Source organism: Mus caroli, unplaced genomic scaffold (genome assembly GCF_978045245.1).
Source record: "Mus caroli unplaced genomic scaffold, Mus_caroli_1 scaffold_3, whole genome shotgun sequence".
Lineage (NCBI taxonomy): Eukaryota > Metazoa > Chordata > Mammalia > Rodentia > Muridae > Mus > Mus caroli.
In genome coordinates, this window is record NW_028227258.1 from 65,181,953 (window position 1) to 65,206,540 (window position 24,588).

Here is a 24,588-nt window from a genome sequence, read left to right on the forward strand (position 1 = left end):
TCATTTTAATATCGTCCATGGCTCCCAAATCTTTACAAAGAATTCTGTTCTTGAGACTGACATTTCTTAATTTGCAGACAGATTGTAAGTATAGGTTGAACAAGGTGTACAGTAAAATCCGAGTCTGCTAACAATGCCCGTGCACCCTTACAGGTTCTCCCAAGCCATGTGTGCACATCTCTTGTATGTTTGAGACAGGTTCTCACTATATAGCCATGGCTGGCCTGGAACTTGCTATATAGGCCAAGCTGGCCTTGAACTCACAAAGATCCACTTGCTTCTGTCTCCCACATGCTGGGTATATCTCTTTTTTAATTCAAGTGGTACCATACTCTACAGAGAGCTGCATTTGTTTTCTCACTTAACTATATACCTAAGACTGTTTCAGATCAGAACCTTCAGTCTTATGATTTTATTTTCTTAATAATTTGTTTATTCTTTGACAAGATCATACTTGCATATAATGAGTTTTACTCCCCTCTTTACCCTTTCATCCTCCTCCTACCCTCACCAACCTTTCTTCCAGACAACCCCTCTCCCACTTTCATGGCTTTTGTCCCGTTTTTGCTGGGTTTCGTAAACCGCTAAACTAAGTGTTCTTGCATGAGCATAGCTCATGAGGTCTTCACTGGGGCTTGAGCAATTTAGCAATAGCTACACAATTGAAGAAAAAGCTCCCTACCCCCAACCTCCAGCAACCCTTAATTACCAATAGCTCCTGGAGGAATGATAAAGTCTCCTGAGAGCCCCTCTATCCAAGGCGAAATGCTAAAGGGCTCCATCTTGAATAGGTCTTGTGCAGTGTGTGTATCTGTCTGTGTGTCTGTCTGTCTGTGTCTGTGTCCATATCTGATGTGTCTGTGGGTGCACATGCCACAGTATGCATGTGGAAATCAGAGGACACATTTGTGGAGTTGGTTCTTTCCTACTTTTTCGTGGCTCCTTGGGATCAAACTCAGGTCACCAGGCCTATACAGCAAGTGCCTTTGCCTGATGAGTCACCTCGTCAGGCCCCGGCTCTTACATTCCTCCCACCCCTTCCACAGTGTCCTGAGCTCCTTGAAGGGTGGTAGAGATATCTTCTTCAGGAGGAAGCACTCAACAGATACTGAACTCGCAGCACTCTGACGGGTTGTGAGTCTTTGCATTAGCTACCTTGGGTTCATTTTTTAATCAAGTTTGCAAGTTCTTTTGCAAAAATACAAAATAAAGCATTTAACTTAGCCAACTTATTTTAAATATTCCCATCAGTAATAGTTTATAGTTGTTTTGTTAGCCTGTTAAAAGTATCCCTGTGTTATTTCAATGAACTTGGTTTTCTGCCCCTTTCTAAATAAAAACAAAATTTTATATTTAACTAAATTTAAATTTACATGTTTAGTGTAAGTTTAGTGCTGATATTTTCCTTCATAAAGACAGACTCAAAGTTAATCACTAGTCAACTTTACTGTTTTTATTTACATCTCTTTGCCATATGGAAATCAGTTAGAAAAGTTATTGCAATCCTTTTTACATGAAGCTTTAGTTTTGCTACTGTTTAAAAGAAAAAGATAATGCACACTTTAAAAAACTGTGAACTCTAGCCTAGGCATGGCTGTAAGCTGTGATCCCAGTACTCAGGAATATAAGGCAAAGGGATTGCCATGAGTTTGAGGCCAGCCTGGGCTAAGGATGAGACCTTGTCTCAAAAACAAACAAATGGAAAAGAACTCTAACTATGATCTGATCATTATTTTGGAACCTATATTTTTAAGATTTCTTGTGTAGGGTTTTAACGTTTTACAGTCAGCGATAGATTGGGCTTTCCTGATCACAAAGGATTTCTTTGCAATGTGATTTAAATAGTCCATAAAGGGAACTGTTGTTTGATAATGAGTGGATGCCAGGGGCCTGACCCCTAGATGACTCGATATTAGCTAGAATGTGCCATGAAGCAATGAGCTAAGGTTCTGAACAGAAATAGAATTTGCTTTACTGAATAGTAAGTGTACCATGGCAAGAACAAAAGCTCATATATCCCATTTAAAAGTTAAGTATAAATCCCTTCCACTTCTAACCAATTATATACAAACTACCGGGAATTTGACTTAGGAAGCATTTCATTAGAAACAAAGGGTAGTGTGCTGTCACTGAGCACACGCATGACTCAGAAGGGAGTGGTTGGGTCAGGGATGAAGATCTACATGTTGTATCTGAAGAGAAATATCTTCAGAAAGAAAGCAGTCCCCGCCTGCCCTGTGTTATTACAGCATTCTCTTCATCTGGAAGAAGGAGCTGGCCTGTTTACAGCTGTTCCCTGACTTTGGACAAAACCTCCAATCACACTGTTAGTGGCGTATAGGGAAGTGAAGAGGAAGTGTCCTGTCTGGAGCCTCGGAGAACTTGAGCCTTTAGTGACTTGAATTTGGAAATGGTTGTTACCTGCTCTAAACACCAGTACTTTGTCTCTAAAATGAGAGAAAATACTAGTATTATTACCTATGGTGACTATCACCAGTATGTGCTGTTAATACGTAATAATACTTGTTTTTTCTTTCATTTTTGCTTGTTTTTATGTTTTTACATTTATTTATTGTGTGCATGTGTGCACATGCCATGATACATGTGGAAGTCAGTGGGAGTTTGTTCTCCTTCCATCATATAGGTCCTGGGAATTGAACTCAGGTCATCAGACATGGTAGCAATCACCTTTACCTACTAAGCCATCTCATTGGCCCATGTTTGGGTTTTTGTTTGTTGGTTGGTTTTTGTTTTTGAGGTGTTTTTGTTCTTGTTTTTTTGAGACAAGTTGTCACTCAACAGTCCAGACTGGTCTTTAGTTTGTGGCAGTCCTCCTTTCTCAGCCTTGAAGGTGCTGGATTATGAGATCGGACCATCCTGTGCAGCCGTGCCGCCATGCTTGATGGCCCTTGCCTGCAATCCAAGCACCTGAGAGATGGAGGCAGGGGGATCAGGCGGTCAAGAGCATCTTCAGCTACAGAGTGAGTTTGAGGCCTGCCTGGGCTGCACGAGACCTGACCCCTGATGGGCATATTACCCACAGTAGTGAGTCAGACCCTAGCCGCTTTCTTCCATTTTCCCTGTCCATGCCCAAGCACTCCATCACTTGATCCTGGGCTGCCAGGTGAGAGTGGTGTTATCACAACAGCTCTGTCTTGCTGTCCTAGTCTGTTGGTTACATTGTTATCCACTGCCTGTTGTACAGCAAGGGAATGACTCCAGAGAGGCAACTAAACCAGGGAAAGGAGGTACCCATGAGCCACCGAGTTCATCTGTCACTTGTACCATCCGTAACTGGATGTTTTTATGACATAAGGAAATTTTACTGCTTTATCAAAGTTCTGATAGAAGAAAACAGAGTAATAGGCTGACAGTCTATCAGTCTTAAACATAGAAAATGCTCAAGATGTCAGAAGAGAGCTGCTTTCTCCTTGGTTTAAAGGGCATGTTAACTTCTTTTTGAAACTTAACCTCCAAAAATAGTGTTTGCTTTGCCTTACCTGTTTCTGGATTGTGCCTGTGGAAGATCAAAATACAAAGAGTTTTTGTTCTCTGTCACTTTGTTTTTAATAACCCATCTTTACTTATTTACTCTGTGTATGTTGTGGGGGTGGGGGTGTCAGAGAAAAATCTGTGGGACTGGGTTCTCTCCTTCTACCTTGTGGGTTCTAGAGATCAAATTTAGATTGTCAGCTTGGAGGCAAGCATGTTTATCCCCTGAGCCATATCACTGACATAGTACTAACTCCCCACCTCCCCTTTTAGTCAAAAGTCACTGTGCAGCCCAGGCTGACCTTGAACTTACAGAGATCCATCTGCCTCCATCTCTCTAATCCTGACCCCTAAATACACAGTAGTTCTCTGGTTTGCTCCCCATTCGTCCATTGGTATGTGGTTCTTTTCCTCTCTTCATAGTGGCAAGACTTGAGAATCATAGTGAGAAAGGAAAATCAAATATTCACCACATAAATCCGTTATGCTTCTAACAAATAAGTACACCATTAAGACACCCCTCTAACTCTTTCTCCTCTTTTCTGGTTCATACCCCGGTTAGATCTCCATGAAACTTATGCCACCATTAGTCAAATGGACAAGCCAAGTACCTCAAGGGCAGTAGTTCAAAATGGAGTCACAGGGTAACATGGGATCAGGGCAAACAAAATGCCCAGCTTTCCCAACGATGGCATAGCTGAAAAAGAAGCAGGAGCTCAGCTTGAAACTACATATTTCTTTTCCTAAGAAAACAGCTGCCTAGCAAGTCAGAGGAGGCAGAGTTAGGAAGCAGTGTAAGGAGGGTCTGAGCCATGGTCATGAAGGGACAGCAAAGTCCAGCCAGGAAGTTTAATGCCAGTGTGAGAGCTTCAGGAAGAAAATGACAAGACTCAAGGCACAAGGGGAGGTAGTTAGAAAGGAAGTGGACAGGAAGGGCTCAACCCATCACTGCAAACAACCTGTTTCCATACTAATGAATATAGTGCTATACTAATGGAAATGGTCTGTTTCCACACTAATGTCCACCCACAGTCATGTAGGTACTTCAGATTTATGTATAATGGTGGCATAGCCAGAAATTAGGAGACTAAAGTTGAAAGGGGGGTGACTTCAAGGGTAGGAAATCAGACATTGTGTCTGTAGAGGAGTGGCAGCAGAGATTCACAATGTTTTAAGCTTTCCAAGTTGGTTGAGAAGGAACAGGGGGAGTATGAACAGAGAGAAAGAAAGAGGGAAGAGAGGGAGAGAGAGCTCACATACACGTATATATCTAATAATGTATGCCCTAAAATGCCTTTTCATTGTGATAGAAAATATTAGACCATTTTAACAGATGTCCTCAGAGGGCTGTATTCTGTGGCTATTCTGTAGAAAAGTTACTACAAAAGAAAAAAATTAAGGAAATTCTTTTGTTGTTGTTTTTTGTTTTTCGAGACAGGGTTTCTCTATATAGCCCTGGCTGTCCTGGAACCCAGGCTGTAGACCAGGCTGGCCTCGAACTCAGAAATCCGCCTGCCTCTGCCTCCCAAGTGCTGGAATTAAAGGTGTGCGCCACCACACCCGGCTGGAAATTCTTATGAATGTGATATCTAAGTGAATTTTCTCTCCCTTTCTGATCCCTTAAGGATGATGATGAACATTAATTCAGGATAACAGCAGTGGTGATCCCTCTCAGAGAACTTTCTAGAAGAGCTTCCCCTGTGTAATCCTAGTCCCTGTGCCCGTGTAGAGAGGAAGTCTGCACATTGGACATGGCTGCTGAGAGGTGCTGGAGAGCAGGTTCTCGGGCTCATGCTGCCTCGGGGTGTGAGAAGGTCTTAGAGAAGGTCACTCTGCAGGTCCTAACTCTTCTGCCCAGGACCAGTGCCTTTAGGTGTCTTGCAACTCTGTCCCACTTCTCCCTGTGGCTCTCAAGTCCCTACTAATAGCAGCCCTGCCTCAGCCTCTTTGTGAAGGCTTCCCTGACTCCTCTGCACCAAATGTACTTTCTCTTCTTCTGCCCCTGCTCCTCCCACCACTTACAGTGAGTGACCTTTCAACTTTTGGGAGCCTGAAGCTTGGAGGTCATGTTTCCTTTAGGCTCTAACATCTTAAAAATGTTTGTGTTTTACAGAGATAATTTTTTCAAAACTGAAGATAGCAGTTAAGGCTGTCTTCCTCAGTCAGTTTGGGGTTTTGTATTTTGTTTTGTTTTGTTTTTGTTTGATTGCAATGAAATATCTTTGCATCCTCCAAATTTGCCCTTGCCCTTCCCCAGGCGCTTAGCATGGTGGGAAGCGGGCCAGCTCCTAAGGTAGAAAGCTGTAGACTTCTTGCAGAAAACCTCTCTGTAGGACTTCTGCCTCTTCTTTTGTGGATGTGTTGGCACTGTGTCCTCTTTAATCCTGCGGAAGCCTGAAATTTGACGTATGAGCCAATGTCTTCTGTGTTAGCCGATACGTGCTCACATGTCTCTCAGTCTTACAAATCTAAAGTACTTTGAAACAACATGCTTCATGCCTCAATAGGGTGTGAAGACATCCCTCAGTGAAGACAGAGGTTGACTCAGACATCAGCGTTCTCCCAACAGTGCCTGGTGTGGTGCCTTCCGGGGCCTAAAATGTGTTCTTGCTTAAATTAAGTTATGTGCTCTGCTATATAATAAATACAGGACATAATAATTATTATATTATTTAATATAATAAATAATAAAATATATGTGCCATGAAAGAAGGCCCTTAATGTGAGGCTGAGAGAGTCCAGGCATGACTTGGCCTGTTCCTTTCTTCCAGCATCTGCCTCTTAGATCGGAAGTTCTCCCTTTTAGAGATTGCATGCTGTCACATACACTTGTTTCTCTCAGCCATCTTGAGATGTGTTGTGACCTCTGGTGTTTCTTGGGGATTAAATCCGGCCTGTGTAACTATGCCAGCTCATGTCTATTTGGATACAATGGGATGAGCAACACTAAAAGAAAGACGTCTTTAACCAGAAACTGGACATTTCTGTGCACTGTACTGACTGAAGTTGAAGTTGTCTGCACTCCTTATGCCACCAAGGAGATGACTTGGGAAAGGCAAGAGAAACGGTGGCTGACTCCATCTTTCCTACAGCTATTGCATGGGGAATTATTTAGTCCTTCCACTGAATAAGAAGCAATTGCCGTTCTGTAGTTGAAACATGATGGCATGTGTGTCCGCCGAGCTGTGTCTCTACCACTCTTACACAGGAGGCCATTCAAGTGAAAGCACTAACATTGGTTCTGTCTTTCTTCAGAATGTGAAGAGACTCCTGCAGAATCCGAAAGTCACAGAATTTGATGCAGTTCGCCTGGTGATGCTTTATGCTCTACATTACGAGCGCCACAGCAGCAACAGCCTGCCAGGACTCATAGTGGACCTCAGGAGTAAAGGTGTTGCTGAGAAGTATCGGAAGGTAACCTGATGTGTGTGCTTATGTGTATTTTATTGTACTAGAGATGGTCTCACTCTGCAGCCCTAGGGAAACCTCACCCTTAGGTCCTCCTGACTCCGCCTCCCAGATGCTACAATTACTGCCATGTACTTACTCTGTTGCTAAAATTCTTTCCATGGGGGAGATTTAGGCAATGTCTACTCCCTCCTATGATCCCAACAACAAAACCAGTCATGGTTCTGCCAGTTTATTGGGAGTTCCTGACAAAGCACAGGTGAGGGGTGTAGGTGTTCCTCCCCCTGGGAAAGCCTTTACCCAGCAGGGATGAGTGCCCCCCCAATCCTGCAGAGATAGCGTTCCCCTTCTCTATAGTTTCCCCCTCCTGTGTCCCCTTCCTGAAGCCATATGCCATTAAGGCAGAGTTGCATACAACAGGTGGTGAGGAGCAGCTGGATAATCTGGTGGGTGGGGCACACGCAGTCACAGAGGCCCGCAGAGAGGAGTCTTTAGCAAGGGCACAGCTCAGCTCCCGAATGGCAGTTGCTTGGCTCAGAGAACACTCACTCACAGCATAGCACAAAACCCAATTCCAAATTTATACAGTAAGCCCAAACCCCAGAAGCCAAGTCTGTTATAGTCTCAGCCCCAACACAAAATACATCATATACTGTTTATTTACAAGGTGCAAGTTCCATCCTCTCGTGTCTTCATTGCCCTGATAAAGTTATTTTTTATGAAATGAGCTTCCTGATACCTAAGCAATAAAAAGTTGTTTCTTCTTTTTTTCTTTTATAGCTTGTGTCTGCAGTTGTTGAATATGGTGGTAAACGGGTTAGAGGAAGTGACCTCTTCAGCCCCAAAGATGCTGTGGCTATTACCAAACAGTTTCTCAAAGGACTGAAGGTATAGCTTTAGTCTGAGTGTGACCTGATATGATTCTAACAGTATATTCTGAATTGTAGAGCTATGTCCACCCAGTGAATCCACAAAGGACAATCGCTTGAAATGCTGCCTCTGTGCTTCAGTGTGCCTGCACTGGGCCAGGGAGCTGAGCGGGAGTGATGGAGTAATGGGTCACTTCCAGGAAGTGTGGACAGTTCTGCCAGTCACAGCTCTTTTTCCCGTGTTTGTAATTTAAACTGTATTAAGCTAGTGCTTGCTCTCTCTCTCTCTCTCTCTCTCTCTCTCTCTCTCTCTCTCTCTCTCTCTCTGTGTGTGTGTGTGTGTGTGTGTGTGTGTGTGTGTGTGTGTGTGTATGTTGGTGGTTTGTGGTTTTTCTGTTTTTTGGTTGGTTAGTTGGTTTTGTTTTTGAGGAGTCTCATGTAGGGCAGGCTGGTTTCAAACTCAAGGATGACCTTGAATTTGTAATCCTCCAGCTCCCAAGTTCTGGGTATACACCACTACAGCAAGTTTATGCTGTGCTGGGAACAGAATTCAAGGGTCTATGCATGATAAACAAACAGTCTGCCAACTGAGCTGCACCTCGAGCCCACAAGCTTCTCTTTGAAGGAAATTCAAGAGAAAGCACAGCCGTCTGTTGTTGGGAAGTCAGTCACACAGACAGAAGACAACAATAAGTGTGGCTCACTTTCTCCACTTACTAGTGAAGTCTTGCCCACAGTTAAGATGGTCTTTCCATGTGAGTTAACATAATCAAGGCAATTCCTTACAGGCATGCCTAGAAGTCCATGGACCAGGTAATTCTAGAGTCTGCCAGGCTGACAGTGCCTTCACGGGGCTCTCGTAGGCCATCTTTTTACTTCGTAGGAAGCTTTTCTGATGGCCCCCGTGTTCGTGGGGTGGGGGGCACTGTACCAGCGGCGCCGCTTCTCTGGCCCCTGGCCTGTTCTTAGCTTTCCGTGAGTTCCCTGGTGCTCTTCTACCATATGGCTTACCAACTCCTCTACAGGCCTTTCTTTTTGTTTCACAAAGAATGAGATTCAGACAAGATAAAAGATTCCAGATTTTTAAATTCCTTGAAAAGTTTATTGAAACCATATTGAAAATAACTAGCCTTAATTTAGTACTTTAAAAAAAATTAGTACTTTTGTAAGATTGGAACAATTCTGTCTAATTAAAATAAGTTTTACATATGCTAAAGTTCTAGACTGGGGAGATGGTTCACTCGGTGAAGTGATTGCTGCTCAAACTGGAGTTTAGATCCCTAGCAAATACATAAAAGTTAAATACAGTGGTGTGCAACTGTACCCCACAGTGCTGAAGTGTGTGCATAGAAGGGGGAGGGGACCCCCTCAAGCTCTCTGGCCAGCCAGTCTAACCAAATCTGAGAGCTCTGGGTTCAAGAATAGAGCCTGTCTTGGAGATTATGGTGAAGAGGCACTGAGGAGAACACCCAGTGCTGACCTCTGACATCCATGTGCATGCACACACATACGCACCTTTACTTACACACAGACACAAATGTCCTGTTTGGTTCTGTTTGATTTCTATCCAGTTCGAGTTTGATTCTATCCCATAAGGCTTCCATTGAGTATATGTTCCTTTTCTGATGTATCATTACTGTCATATTGCTAGCTTCCCCAAATAACATGAGAACCATTTCCATATTTTAGGGAGTGGAAAATGTGTATACACAGCACCAGCCTTTCCTGCATGAGACCCTGGATCATCTCATCAAAGGAAGGCTTAAGGAAAACCTCTATCCTTATTTAGGCCCCAGCACACTCAGAGACAGGTAAGGTAACAAAGATTAGAAATAAAAACTAGGGTCACAGAACAAGCCAGAGAAACTGGAAGTACCCAAGACATCCAGATCTTGGCCTTAGAGAAACAACCTGCCATGTAGGGAGGGACAGTGGGCACTACTAAGAGCTGGGTTCCGAAGTCCTGTGATTGTAAAAACATCTGAATTCTGCCAACTGACTTATGCTTAAGATGGGGTCCTGGACTTAGCTTGATTCCCAGTTGGTAAATCTGTGAGCAGTGAACTGAGATCTAATCTATGCATGGCCTTGGGACCTACAGAAACTTCAGATCTACAGACTGTGTGTCTACGTGTTACAGACTGGCCAGTCTTAATTATCAGAGTTCAAGCTTGGTCTGGCATTGCAGGCTGGACTCCTAGGTAGTGCAGCAACTGAAACAGTAGGATGGCAAATTCAAGGCCTGCTGAGGCTAGAGAGTGAGTTCAAGGCCAAAAGCCTGGATGACTTAGACCCTGTTTCAGTTTTTAAACATGTGGGGGGAAGAGGGCTTTAAGGGGAAGGAGCTGAGAAATAACTCGGGCATTCTGCCTGCCTCCAGGCTTGGGCTCAGGGTTATTCTCCACACTCAAAAGAATTGAAGTTCATACTTAGTCTGATTGAAATATTCCTATTCCTATGTCCACTGTTGAGAACACACAGCACAGGCATGCACCCCAAAAAGCAGGTTTTTGAGACTGTAACAACCTGTGTAAGACTTTGCCTTCCACCAGACTCAAGACTAATCATTTACTAAATGAAGATTTAAATTTATGTCCTTTCTGAGAAGAGTTAACAAAAATTTTCTCCAAACTCTGAAGATTTCTTTATTTCTAGCATATAAATATGCAGTCTTATTATTCTACCAACTTTCTGGTAATTTGTTATATAACAATAAAAATAAATTAAAAAAAAAAGACAAAAACTAGAGGAGGCAGCAAAGATGCTCAGCAGGTAACGTGCTTACCGCCAAGCCTAGCGGCCTGAGCTCCAGCTCCAGGATCTCCATGGTGAAGGAACCGAGTCCTGAAGTTGTTCTCTGACCTACATACACTCCACGGTTCGGGTGCTCTCTCTCTCTCTCTCTCACACACACATACACACACACACACACACACACACACACACACGAATGTAACGATACTTGGTGACAGTCTCTGAGAAGCGGGTGTCAAGCCCTGCTCCTCGTCACACTGAGATGCTGACCGCTGCCCCCTTGGCCATCTCAGGCGGAAGAGTCTTTTGGTGTTGCATGTGTCCGCCTTACATATGCGCTCCCCTGCTAGTCCTGAATCATTTACTTGCTTTGGGTTAAAGAAGCAGGTGTTGTGGAGGGGCCCAGATCCTCCCCTATATTCTGTATTTTAGCAGCATATCAGTTTCCTTATGTGTTCTATGGCATCTGTCTTTTGGCGTTTCCAACATTAATGCCCAAAATAGATTTGCTCTCTGACTGCCAGCCAGAACAGGTTATTACTGGTCTGTGTAGGATTGGACTTGGCCAAGTGTGGCCAGCCCACCAGCTGAGAGACCTGATTAGCAAAGGCCATTTGTGTTCCAGGAGAAAAGGTTGACTTTCTTTAGTTAAAACTAATCTAGAGGTTAGTTAATTTTAATGAAAACAACTTGTCCAGATCAGGTTACTTAAGCCAACCTTAAATTTAAATATATGCAAATTCTACCTAGTTAAGAATTATAGTCTTATAGTTTTTTAAGATTACATTATATAAAGGGCCCAACATATACAGTTGGTATCAGTTGGGTAATTGAATATGAGAATGTTACTATTGATTATAAATCACCTATTATTTCACCCAGTAATTATCTAATAGCATTAGCAGTTTATTGTATAGATATAATGAAATTCAGAAAATGTTAGGAGATTTATAGGTAAGCGACTCTTGTACAGTGTGTGATTTTTTTTTTTTTTTTAATGAGTCCCTTAAAAAGAAAACTGCAGTTGGGCAGTGGTGGTGCACGCCTTTGATCCCAGCAGTTGGGAGGCAGAGGCAGGCGGATTTCTGAGTTCAAGGCCAGCCTGGTCTACAGAGTGAGTTCCAGGACAGCCAGGGCTACACAGAGAAATCCTGTCTTGTTAAAAAAAAAAAAAAAAGAAAAAGAAAAAAAGAAAAGAAAAGAAAACTGCTATTTTGTCCAGATTTTTTTTTTTTAAATCCAAGGTTAACACCAGATGCTATGGCTGAACATCTGGTATTAAATTGTGGAACTACAGTCCAGTCACTCCAATAAAATGTCTAAAGACCATGCATTTAGATCAAGAGATGTCAACTGACAAGAAAAATAAAAAGCAGTTCAAATTACTCTATTTGAGAATTCTTTTGAAAAACCTTTTTTTTTTTTTTTTTTTTTTGAGACAGAGTTTTTCTGTGTAGCTCTGGCTGTCTTGGAACTCACTCTGTAGACCAGGCTGGCCTCGAACTCAGAAATTCTCCTGCCTCTGGAAAAACCTTGCTCTTGAGGCTTGCAGTTGGTTTGCTAAGGCATTGATGTGTTTGTAGATGTCATAAGGGACCTGCTGGATGCAGGTAAGATCACGTGCTGTTCTTCTAGAGGACCGAAGCCTGCTCAGCTCACAACCATTTCCAGCTCCAACTCCAGGGAGCCCATGCTTTCTTCTGACGTCTCTGGGGTCCCACACATGCATATTATATGCTTATAGAGACACATACATTAAAAAAATGTTTAGCTTTAAAAAATTAAAGAATTGCTGAATGAAAAAAATAGCTACTTATTGATAAAAGGAAGCCATGGGCCCGATAAGTGTACAGTGCACATCGGCAAGCCCTCCATCTTATGAGTCATTGCCAAACAAAGATGAAAGTGATGCTCCCCCAAATCCTCACCAGCCGGTGCTGTCTGCCTGCACTGTCACTGCGGTCTAAACATGTGTGCAGCTAATTTATTCTGTGATGCAACAGATGTTTATTAAATGCTTTCGGAATGTTAAGAATTGCTGTAGGCACTAGGGCTGTAGCAGTGGCAGGAAAGACATGGGACTTGCCCTTTTAGAATGAAGAAGCAAACAAAAGTGTGGTAGAAGAGAGTCACACTGCAGTCACCGTGGGGCCAGGGGAGGCCACTTCAGTTAGACAGAACCTCTCTGAGGGTGTGGTATTTAAAATGGATCCTAAATTTAGGAATCATGTAATGATTAGAAGAAAGGTACCTCAAGCAGGGGACACCAGAGTGCAGGGCTTAAGAATGGAGAACTTGCCTGTGAGCCAGGAAGAAGTACACAGTGGGGCCGTGTTGTGGGGACAGATGAACAGATAGATGGGGACTGGGTCACATGGATCCTGTAGGCTCTGGTAAGGTTGGCTTTTCTTTCCTTTCTTTTTGGTTTTATAAATATAAGAAGTCAATAATAATACACTGAGCCAAACTACAGCTACTTTTTTTTTTAAGCTAGTCTCACTTTATAGCCCTGGCTGGTCTGTAACTTGCTATATAGACCAGGCTGGCCTCAGACTCACAGTGGATCTCTGCCAGCTTCTGCCTAGTGTTGAGATTAAAGACTGTGTCACACCCAGCCCCAAACTGTGTTTTAAATGATAACTGTGAGACACTGCATTGCTAATGGAGAACAACAAGCAAGGAGCCCCCTGGAGGAGGTTGCTTATGGTCCATGTAAGGAGTAAACAAGATGACTCGAAGGTGAGGGAGAAAAATCAGTCTATTCGAGAAGGCACATGGATAGAGAGAGCAAGAGTAGCAGAAGTAAAAGAAAACACTCGGGTTTTGAGAAGTTAAGAGGTGCCTATGTGTGGTGCCCCACCTCTGCAATCGCAGCATTGAAGAGCCTGAGACAGAAAGTTAAAGGCTTGCCAAGATCCTATAGTAGGACCTTATTTCAAAAATATTCTGTATTAAGTTGGGAGTTGATGAGCCAGATGTTATAGACCAGACAGGACCACTGAAGGAGGAAATAAAAGATTGCGCAGAATCCAACACTGAGTAGAGGCTAAGCCAGCAGTAAGAACAGGAACCAAAACAATAGAAGAAAAACTAGAAGCTGTGGAGTAAGACGAGGCAGAGCACATCTAGTCTTCTGCACTGCCCCCTCTTATGCTGCCTCTCTCCTCCCTGTTCTTCTGAGAGTTGGGCACACCCTATTCTGTCAGATCTTTCTCTGATTCGTCACTTTGTCTGCCTCTCAACTAGACATCACTTTTAAACATGGGTGCTTCCTTCTAGAACCTAACTTTACCTTCACTGTTTGAGGTTAAAGGTGTATACTAAGGCTATAACTATAAAAGGTCTCAGAGCTGAAGAGGTGGAGCAGTGGTTAAGAGCACTTGTTTATTCCCTTTGTAGAGGACTCAGGTTTGGTTCCCATCATCTACTTAAGGTAACTCGCAACTGTCTGTAACTCCAGTTCCAAGGTGCCTGGCACAACTGGCTTCCCCAGCACCTACATCCACACGCTACACACAACCTCAGGCACACTCACAGACAATGGCACGATTCCTTCTGGAGCTTATGCAAAACTATCTAAGATGCAGTCATAGAAAACCAAGATGGTGTCAGTCCCCATTTTGTGGAAAAAATACATAAGCATAAATATAACTATATCTAAGTGTATCTTAACTCTACATATATACAAGCATGTATATAATACGTATGTGTATATAGCATGATTTATGAAACAAGGTGTGGGAAACTGCTTAATTACTGCCTCTGTATATTGAGATAGTGGCTCAATATATTCATGCCTAGCCTTCTCATTAGTTATTGTATTATCTATTGTCATATTTAAGTAAGAATTAATTAGTCTTTAAGCTTTTCACATTATCCAACAGTACTTTGCAAAGAGTAAGACTTCAATAGCCATTAAATTATGCAAATAGGAGTAAATATGCCAAAATTCAAACATAAGAATAAATTTAGTAGATAATTTAACTTTTTATAGGTTATCATTCACTGAATATGAATTCTGGCTCTACTCCTGCTTAGCCCCACTATTGTCTGGCCAGTTTTTGGCCCTGGTCCATCACATTGAGAAGATGTTAATTTGGGTCATCTTTATAATGACTCAGGTCTGTTGCTAGAACATAGATCGGCTTTATCAAGGTGCTCGACACAACTGGCCTTCCCCAGCACCTGCATGCACAGTGCTGCAGGATTAAGAAGCATCACAGGACTGTGGCAGTCATGCAGATGTGCAAAGCCAGAGCACTTGTATCTTTATCTTTAGCTGTATAGTTTGTGCGCACTGTCTGTGAGTAAGGACATAAAGGATGGTAGTCTTCATCCTTCAGGTGGAATTATTCATCCTGCATTCTGACTAGTCTTCCCCCACAATCACTGCTTATTTCTGATATGCACACATCTCATAGACTCTTGTTGCAATCACTGCTTTTGTTCCTATAAAAGCCTTTCTTCCCTGCAGAAAAAAAAAAAAATCAAAAGAACTTTACTATCAAAAATGTAAACTTTAGGCAGAAGTGTAGTAATCCACAAAGTAGGTTAAGGGCTACATTTGAAAGTTTTTCCTGACTAGCTCATATACAGAAATAATTTCTAGAAATACTATATTTGACTTTTTATTTTTCCAACAAAATAAGACATAAGTTAGGCTCTTCAGATGCCTTGGTGTAGCAGGAGACAACATGGACTGGCTGCTGTTTTCTAACATTTTCTGACTGCTTAATTGGGTTGCTATGGTGAATTACAGTGCACAAAAAGATGCACATAGAATTGAACTGTGTATTTCATCATGTAAAAAAAGATTTTCTATGTATTTTACCACTGGTCTCATAGGAACATCTTTTAAAATTCATTGAATAAAAGAATAGAAAGGAAAATGTTATGAGATTTTTAAATTGTTTGTTTTCTATTTGAGACAAGGTCTCACTCTGTAGCTCAGGCTAGCCTCCAGATCTCAGCAATCCTCCTGCCCCAGACTCACAAGTGCTTAGATTTTAAGTGTGGGTCACCACACCTAGTTTTTTCAGGCCCTGAAGAGATGGCTCAGCAGTTAAGAATAATTGTTCATGCAGAGGACCCAGGTTCAATTCCCAGCACCCACATTGCACCTCATAAGTGTCTGTAACTCCAGTCAGAGGATCTGATGACTTCTTTTGGCCTCCATATGTACCAGGTATGCACATGGTGCACAGAGAGCATGCAGGCAAACACTCATATACATAAATCTTTTAGAAGTGGAGAAATGGCTCAGGGGTTAAAAGCATGTGTTGCTCTTACAGAGAACACAGATCTGATTCTCAGCCCCCACATGGTGGCTCATAACCATCCATAACTCAAGTTCCAGATCATCTGAAGCTTTCTTCCAACTTCACCAGCACCAGGCACAGATGTGGTACACATACTTACGGGCAAAACATTTATACATATACCAGAAAATAAATCTTTAAAAAGATTGAATCAATGTCAGGAGACTCAGAAAAACTTGTATTAATCATGTCACAGTCAAATATGACATAGTCATCTTTGTTAGGTATATAAGTGAATCAAATTCTAAGACCCCTATCTCTTTACCTAGGCTTTTTAAATTACTGTTTTATTTGTTTTAAAGGTTTGTGTGTGCATGCATGTGTCTTGAGTGTATTGCACATGTGTGTCCAGGTACACCTGTGCATACATGTAGAGGCCAGAAAGGCATGGTGGGTTCCTCTTCTGTTATTGTCTGCCTGTCCTTTTGAGACAGGATCTCTCTTGAACCTAGGGCTCCTCCTGTCTCAACCTGTTTCAGAACTGAGGTTACAATGCATGGATTAGGCACCCAGATTGTTATGTGTGTGCTGAGATCCAGACTCTGGTCCTCGTGACTGTGCAGCAAGCACTTTTAACTGCTGAGCCGTCTGTCCAGCCCCACAGCTAGGTGCTGTGTTTACAGTTTGCATAGCCTACATCAGAGGGCAGCTACAGACACCAGCACTGTTTCCAGCATGCTTTCTTTACCTGCCTGGCATCTTTTCTGATTGACCAGATCAGGAACTCAGAATACAAGTATTCGGATCTGACTTCCCTCATTAGTCACTGTATTCCCTGGAAGGCAGGAAGTCCTGTCTTTAATAATCAGTGCAATCCATCAGTATTTGTTTATTCAAACTCAAACTGCTTGATGGACCTCAGAGTAGAGGCACATGAAATCTTAGGGTAAAAAAACCACTCATTTTCTGAGAATATGATGTGTCTGTCCTCTGTTCTGTGTCCTCTTGCATCGGCCCCAGTCCTGAGGGCTTTCACCTGATTACCTTAGCTAGTCCTAATCACTCGGAGAGCCCCTCCTCTAAACTCCGTAGCCAGAGTAAGCTGCTCTCCTCCTAACACCTCACAATGGGGACTACATTTCAGTGTGTCTGCCAACCCTTGGGGACACCCTCAAACCATAATGGGCAGCTACTACCTACATGTGGCTAATGTTCCTGGAGTTAAAAATTTTAATTATGTCAATTTAAATCATCACCTTTGAAGGAGCTCTAGAGGATGTGTGTAGATTACAGAGTGGCTCAGTGGCTAGACTCTGAACACGTTAGTGAATGGTTAGGGAGATGAAATAAAGCTACCTGGGGAGCTGAGGAAATAGCCACTAATAGAGTAGGGGAAAGCCAAGAACAGAATGTCCTAGAAACTGGATGGAGAGTGTATCCAGGAGAAGCAGGTAATCAACTTGTCAAATGCTGCTAGCAGATCAAGTAAGACAGAGACTAAAGGACAGTTATTTAGAGTTAATGACGTGGTTCAACTCTGACAACAGAAGTTACTTAGTGGAGTCCAGAGCCAAACTACCTAAGATTAGCTCAAGATGGAATGACCAGATCAAAATAATAAATTACAATGAGACTGCTTTGTCACCTAACACATTTAAAGGGATCAATAGCTTTTAAGTGCATGGTCCTGACGTGGGGAGCAGGCACTCTGCTGGATTACTGGTGTGATGGCATATGCAAAACAGCTAGGAGAGTCCTCTCACAAAAATGACAGGGGCTCACTGTGAGCCTTAACTAGCCTAGAACTTGCTATGTGGACTAGATTGGCCTGGAACACTTGTCTCTACCTCCCTAGTGCTGGCATTAAAGGCATGCACCACCATGCCCAATTTAAAATTTTTAAAAAACGATCTGATGTGTTTATATGTATGCATGTTTGCCTGTGTATAAATATACCACATGAGCGTCTGGTGCCCACAGGGCCAGAGAGGATGCTGGATCATATGAAATTGGAGTTGCCGATGATTGTGAGCCACCATGAGAGTTCTGGGAACTGAACCATGGTCTTCCACAAAAGCAGCAACTGCTCTTAGCCCCCCGGGCCATCTTTCCAGCTCCCTCTCCCACGTTTTTAAACGTATAATATGGAGGCTGGCCAGACAGTAAAGGAATCTGCTGCCAGACCTGATGGCCTGAGTTGAATTCCCAAGATCCCACATAGTGAAAGGAGAGAACCAATTCCCACAAGTTATCCTTTGACATCCACACACACTTGGTGTGTACATGAGTATATGTGCCCTCCTCCAAATACACACAAATTTAAGTGTACTGTATATCAAAGAGAAGGGTGAGAACAGAACAGTGTGTACAGGATGCTTTGTGTTTGTGTTTCAAAGTGCCACACAAGATGAGCAACAGTGTTCCACCTCTACAGGAGTGCTGGGGTGGGTTGGGGTGGGGACAGGGATGACACAGCAAAAGAGCCACAGTAAAAAAGAAACTGTCTTCAGCAGGTTTTGAGTGTCATGCTGTGTACTTGCCTTTATCTACTTCAGAACAGTTGGGATGTCTTTAACTGTTATTGCTTGGCTGGTTCATTGGCATTTAATTACACTTATTGATTCATGTATGTGTGAGCACATATATGGGGTCAGAGGACATCTTGCAGGAGTGTGCTCCCTCCTACCATGTAGGTTCTAGGCATTAAACTTAGGCCATTAGGCGCTTAGTGATTGGCACTTTTACCCAACAATGGCCTAATCTTCGTGGCTCTGACTTATTTATCTTTTTATACCATCTCACTATAGAGCCCTGGCTGGCCTGAAACTCACTACATAACCAGATTAAACTCAAGTCTCCAGATTCCTATGCCTCCGAAGTGCAGGTGTGACCCACATGCACCACCACAGACAACTTCAAAGCTGTGTCTTATAAATAAAAGTTTATAAAATCGTTTTGAGTATGTAACAATAGGTAACTATTAGAGCACTGTGGTTAGATACATTGTTTGTCTGGATGGTTTTTGTTTTATGGTATTAAGAATGGAACTCCAGGCCCTGCACATGCCAGGATATCCCCAGCCTGTGGTGGGAGTTTTAAATGAAGTTTATTTTAAATGTAAATTTAGGGCCTGGAGAGATGACACAGTAGCTAAAAGCACTAGCTGCTCTTCCAGAGGACCTGGGTTCAAGTGCCAGCACCCACGTGGCACCTCACAACCATCTGTAAGTCAGAGGATCCGACACTTCCTTTCTGGCCTCATGGGCACAGACATCTGTGCAGACAAAATATCCATGCACATAAAAGAAATATAAATAAATTTGTAAAAAAATTTAAGTACATTTAGTGTTTTAAAGACAAGATTTTTCTCCCAGCTCCCAGAGACCTGTCATAATTGGTCCTCTAACTAGCAAATTGCAGAATAACTACCTCTTTATCTTCTCAAGTGTGCATGTGCTCCACTGAAGAGTTGCTGCAGTTCAGAGACCATCTGAACTTACTCAAATGGCTATGATATCTGATTCTGTCCCCATAAAGTCCTATAAGAGCAAGCACTGTCTTGGTTTAATTGCTTCAAGGTAATTTAGAAAGATATATGGAAATACAAAGAGGAAATGCGTACTTGTGTTTTCCCATAATCTGCATGTAAGTATGTCTATTCTGATTTTACTTTTGGGCCCCAATTTCCAAAACTGATGGTTCTGTTTGATGTCGTTTTAAAAAATGTGTTGTGACAAAATTGTTTGTCTGGCTTATTTTCTCTTCTTCTGATGGCACAAAAAAAAAAAAGAAAAAGAAAAAAGAAAGAAAAGGAAGACACTTGAATAACTGAAAACATGACCTTGTTCCACCTCCTATCAGAAGGAGCTGATAGGAGGTGTCTTTTCCTTTATTATGAAGCCATTTTGATAAGACAGAAACACAGGAAACAACATAGTGCCTGCCACCATGATGAGACCAGTGGCCAAGGTGATTTGTCAGAGACCAGTGTCAAATTGTTTATTATGAAAGAATGCAGACATGGGATTATACTGATAACTTATATGTGCCATTCTTTTTTATGTAATCATCATATTTAGTGATGTTGGCCCCACAGCATAGGGACATACAGTATACTAGTATTCTGCAAAATGCTTGGAGCCCCTGGGCGGGGGCCACAGCAAATACCACTATAAGAAAACATTTGACACAGGGCTGTATATGAAGGGAGATGTATGATACAAGCATAAATCACTGCCTTATTGATAGCGTGTTGCTGTACAGCATTCTCAGCCTCTTGAATATAAAAGAATATTTTTGCATTTGGTTCCAGCAAACACCATTGTGCTATTCTGAAATCCCCAGCACAGAAATAAGACATCCGCTCATAAGCAGAAAGCAAATCACTATTCAGCGTTTCCTTCTGTTTCCTGCCAATCTGAGATAATTAAAACTTTTTTTAAACCCTTTATTCTGCTTTGATTCTGCTTCCTTCACCAAAAACGGGGTGGGGGACCTTAGAAATTGAAACTGTGTGTATAATAACAATCTTTTATTTGTCGCTAAAAGCCCCCTTTCATGGCTTAGCCTGTGACATTCTGTCTCTGTCTTCATTATCACAGGCCTCAGGATATCATCGTGTTTGTTATTGGAGGAGCCACCTATGAAGAGGCTCTGACAGTCTATAACCTGAACCGCACCACTCCTGGAGTGAGGATCGTTCTGGGAGGAACAACAATACACAACACGAAAAGGTAAAAGGCCCCCTCGGTCCTCCACTCCTCCCCTGTGACTTGGAAAGATTAATAACCAAACCACAGTAAAGCGTGTGCTCTCGCACCGGCAGACCTGCTCCAAGACCGTGAGGTGAGGGTCTGAGTGTCTGAGGCACAGCCATGGTGTATTGCTAGCAAGCTGTGGGTTCTATGCTCAGAGAAGAAGAGCCTCTGATAACCAGACAGGCAGACACTGTGAAAACAGATGGACAAAGCCCACGGGTGGCCCTGGGTGTCTCTGTTGATCAGCCATGTTCAATATGTACTTAGGGAGAAGAATATAAAGGCAAGCCAAAGAGTCCATCTCAAGTGCTAGGATCAGGAACTGTAGAACAGAAGCAAGGAAATAAGACCCTGGAGAGGGGCGGGAGGGGGGGGGAGAGAGAGAGAGAGAGAGAACTGGCAAGTGTTCATGAGGAGCAAACACAAAAGCAGAGCCTCACATATGAGGCATGAGTACACGAAGGGAGGCTCCACATGCTCTCTGTAGAGCCAGCTCCACACAGGGCCCACTGTCATGATTCTGTGTAGCACAGTAAACAGTTTAACACCAGAAGTATGGAAAACCGGGGGGGGGGGGCTAGTTTTTGATCAGGAAAGTTACAGGAAACTTTCCTGATCAAACTTGTTGTTTTAGGAATGTTAACGTGGCAGTGAGGGGTAGGGAGACGCCTAGACTAGAGAGGCAGGTCGTACACTTGGATTCAGTGTTTGCTCCGAGGGTCTGTACCGACACATGTGGCTTTGAGTAACTGGGAGACGTGACAGGATTTCCATGTTCTTTCATTACATACCATTGTGATTTATAAACATAATTTTACCTTCATTATGGAAGTAGTGTGCAGCTTTTGTAAAGGGTTTCAATTTTTAGTTCAGAAAGTATACAGAGAAGGAAGAGCCCCCAGCCCCTGCACTGAGAGATTGTTAGTGCCGAGTAGATCATCAGTGTCCACTGACAGACCTTGGAGCAGCAGGGCTGCCTGGGCTTAACCCCAGCTTCCCTGAACCCTTCTTGTGAATTAGCCCCTTTGCCAGTGTCCAGAATGTGCTAGCACATACAAGTTTATAGTGTGTGTGACTTGCTGGGTAGTGTCCTTGCCCACTTTATAATTAAGGTATTCTTCTGTTTTTCTTGTTTTTAAATGTCTATATAACTAAGAATATTAACCATTAATCTTCTATTTCACAATTTTTCCACTATTTGATCTTCTTTAATATTTATTTATTTAATTTTTGTGAATGAATGCTTTGTTTCTAAATATGCTTAGTATGTGTGTGCCTGGTGCCCAAAGAAGTCAGAGGAAGGCTCCGAATTCCCTGGAACTGGGTAAGAATGGTTGTGAGCTGTCCTGTGGGTTTTGGGAACCGAACCTGGGGCCTCTACAAGGACAAATGTTCTTAACTGCTGGGCTGTCTCTCTAGCCCCAGAGGTTTTGCTACATATTATTCTATGTTCTAGTATAAAAACTGCATTGTTGTTGCTATTATTTTCAATTTTTTATTAGTTAAGCTACTAGTGATTTCTGCCTTTGATGTTATACTTAGAAAAAGTTCTTTCCCAACCAAATTTATAAATGCTAACATTTTTACTATTACTTTTAGGGCTCACATTTAAACTTGCATCTTAGCAATCTGTCAGAATTTCATTTTGGTTTAAACTGTGGGGTGGAGATTTATAGCTTTTATAGACGTTATATAGATAGGTTTTTCCTCCTGACACCAAGTGCCTGGTACCACTTCAGCCCCATGCTTTGGCTTCTCTGGACGCTGACTGACTGGATGCTAAACAGTTCACTTGATTCTGCTGTATCTACCTAGAGTTAGCGGTAGACCCCCCAAGAGGGCCCCACTTCAGATGCCAGCCTTCTTTCTGATTTACCAGCTGCAAGTTGGGATTGCCACGACTCGTTCTCTACGTTTGGAAATGTGTTAGAACCATGTGCAGAACCCAGGAAGCCACTTCATCTACATTTATTAATGTGTTAAGAGGGACATGACTCAGGAAACATCAAGAAGGAAGTGCAGAGAGTGCAGGGTTTAGTGGACAGAGTGAGGAGGCTTCACACCAACCTAAGAGATGTTTTCTCATTTAATGACGGTCTCGGGGTTCCATTATGTGGATATGACTGAATAAATCATTAGCCATTAGTGACTTCGACTCCAGACACTTTTCTCAAAGGTTAGGGCACAGGCTAAAAGTTCCAAGCTCTGACCATGGTTTGGTGTTTTCTGAATCCTGAAGCCCACAAGAGTAGCTTCATTAAAACAAAGGGCACTCAGGAAATGCCAGGGTTTTAGGAGCTCTGTGCCAAGAATGGGGACAAAGACATCTTTCTGTAGTACCACATACATGCCATTACATATAGAAGAGTCATCTCAGTGAAATGTCACACTGATTCACCTCTGTAAACAGTGTCCTCAAAAATGCCCCTTGTGTGCCTGCTTATCACCCCTAGGCCATCACTGCTTATGGGATTTCTGTTGCCATAAATTGATTTTACCTAATTTTAAAAGATATTTGTCAGCCAGATATGGTGGTCCATTCCTTTAATCACAGCACTTGGGAAGCAGAGGCAGGCAAGTGTCTGAGTTCATAGCCAACCTGGTCTGCAAGTTCAAACCAAACGGGCTACAGGGTGAGACCTTGTATCAAAAACAAAATAAAAGATGTTAAAAGAAGATAAATGACTAAAGAGATATAGAGACTAAACTTCTTAGGTCCTAAGCTACAAGCATTCTATCCCTAACCACCCACAGAACCATACCCCACCCCACAGAACCACACCCCACCCCACAGAACCACACCCCACCCCACAGAACCACACCCCACCCCACAGAACTACACCCCACCCCACAGAACCACACCCCACCCCACAGAACCACACCCCACCCCACAGAACCACACCCCACCCCATAGAACCACACCCCACCCCACAGAACCACACCCCACCCCATAGAACCACACCCCACCCCACAGAACCACACCCCATAGAACCACACCCCATAGAACCACACCACACCCCATAGAACCACACCCCACCCCACAGAACCACACCCCATAGAACCACACCCCACCCCATAGAACTACACCCCACCCCATAGAACCACACCCCACCCCACAGAACCACACCCCACCCCACAGAACCACACCCCATAGAACCATACCCCACCCCATAGAACCACACCCCACCCCACAGAACCACACCCCACCCCACAGAACCACACCCCACCCCACAGAACCACACCCCATAGAACCACACCCCACCCCACAGAACCACACCCCACCCCACAGAACCACACCCCACCCCACAGAACCACACCACACCCCACAGAACCACACCCCACCCCACAGAACCACACCCCATAGAACCACACCCCATAGAACCACACCCCACAGAACCACACCACACCCCATAGAACTACACCACACCCCACAGAACCACACCACACTCCATAGAACCACACCACACCCCATAGAACCACACCCCACCCCACAGAACCACACCCCATAGAACCACACCACACCCCATAGAACCACACCACACTCCATAGAACCACACCCCACAGAACCACACCACACTCCATAGAACCACACCCCCATAGAGCCACACCTGCTCCATAGAGACTAAACTCAGTTTGACTCAACTTTTCCTCCCAAATAGATTACCTCCACTTGTCCGTCTTCTCTGTCTTTCTTTCTTTCTTTCATCCGTCCGTCTTCTCTTTCTTTCATTCTGGTCTTCTCTTTGGTACAATTTTATTTTTACCAAAGAACACCCTTCTTCCCGCTGTTAGTCACTTTGACATGTGTAAAACTGTATTACTCCTGCTAAGTTCAGAATTCTGTGCTGAGGACTGGAGAGATGGCTTAGCAGTTAAGAGTACTTGCTATTCTTCTTCCAGAGGACCCAATATCTCTCTCTCTCTCTCTCTCTCTCTCTCTCTCTCTCTCTCTCTCTCTGTCACACACACACACACACACACACACACACACACACACACACAGAAATAAATAAAAATGAATCTTTTTAGAAACAGAAAAGGAGGGAGGGG

At 43.2% G+C, this 24,588-nt stretch overlaps 1 protein-coding gene across 1 annotated transcript in view; it reads left to right on the forward strand.

Moving 5' to 3' along the window:
• Positions 1-24,588, forward strand: part of Vps45 (vacuolar protein sorting 45 homolog) — a 60,688-nt gene that overhangs the window by 18,596 nt on the left and 17,504 nt on the right. Inside the window, exons 11-14 of the mRNA XM_021157688.2 lie at positions 6,748-6,906; positions 7,681-7,788; positions 9,459-9,580; positions 20,383-20,514. Coding sequence (XP_021013347.1) covers positions 6,748-6,906; positions 7,681-7,788; positions 9,459-9,580; positions 20,383-20,514 — 521 coding nt within the window. The remainder of the gene's footprint in view (positions 1-6,747; positions 6,907-7,680; positions 7,789-9,458; positions 9,581-20,382; positions 20,515-24,588) is intronic.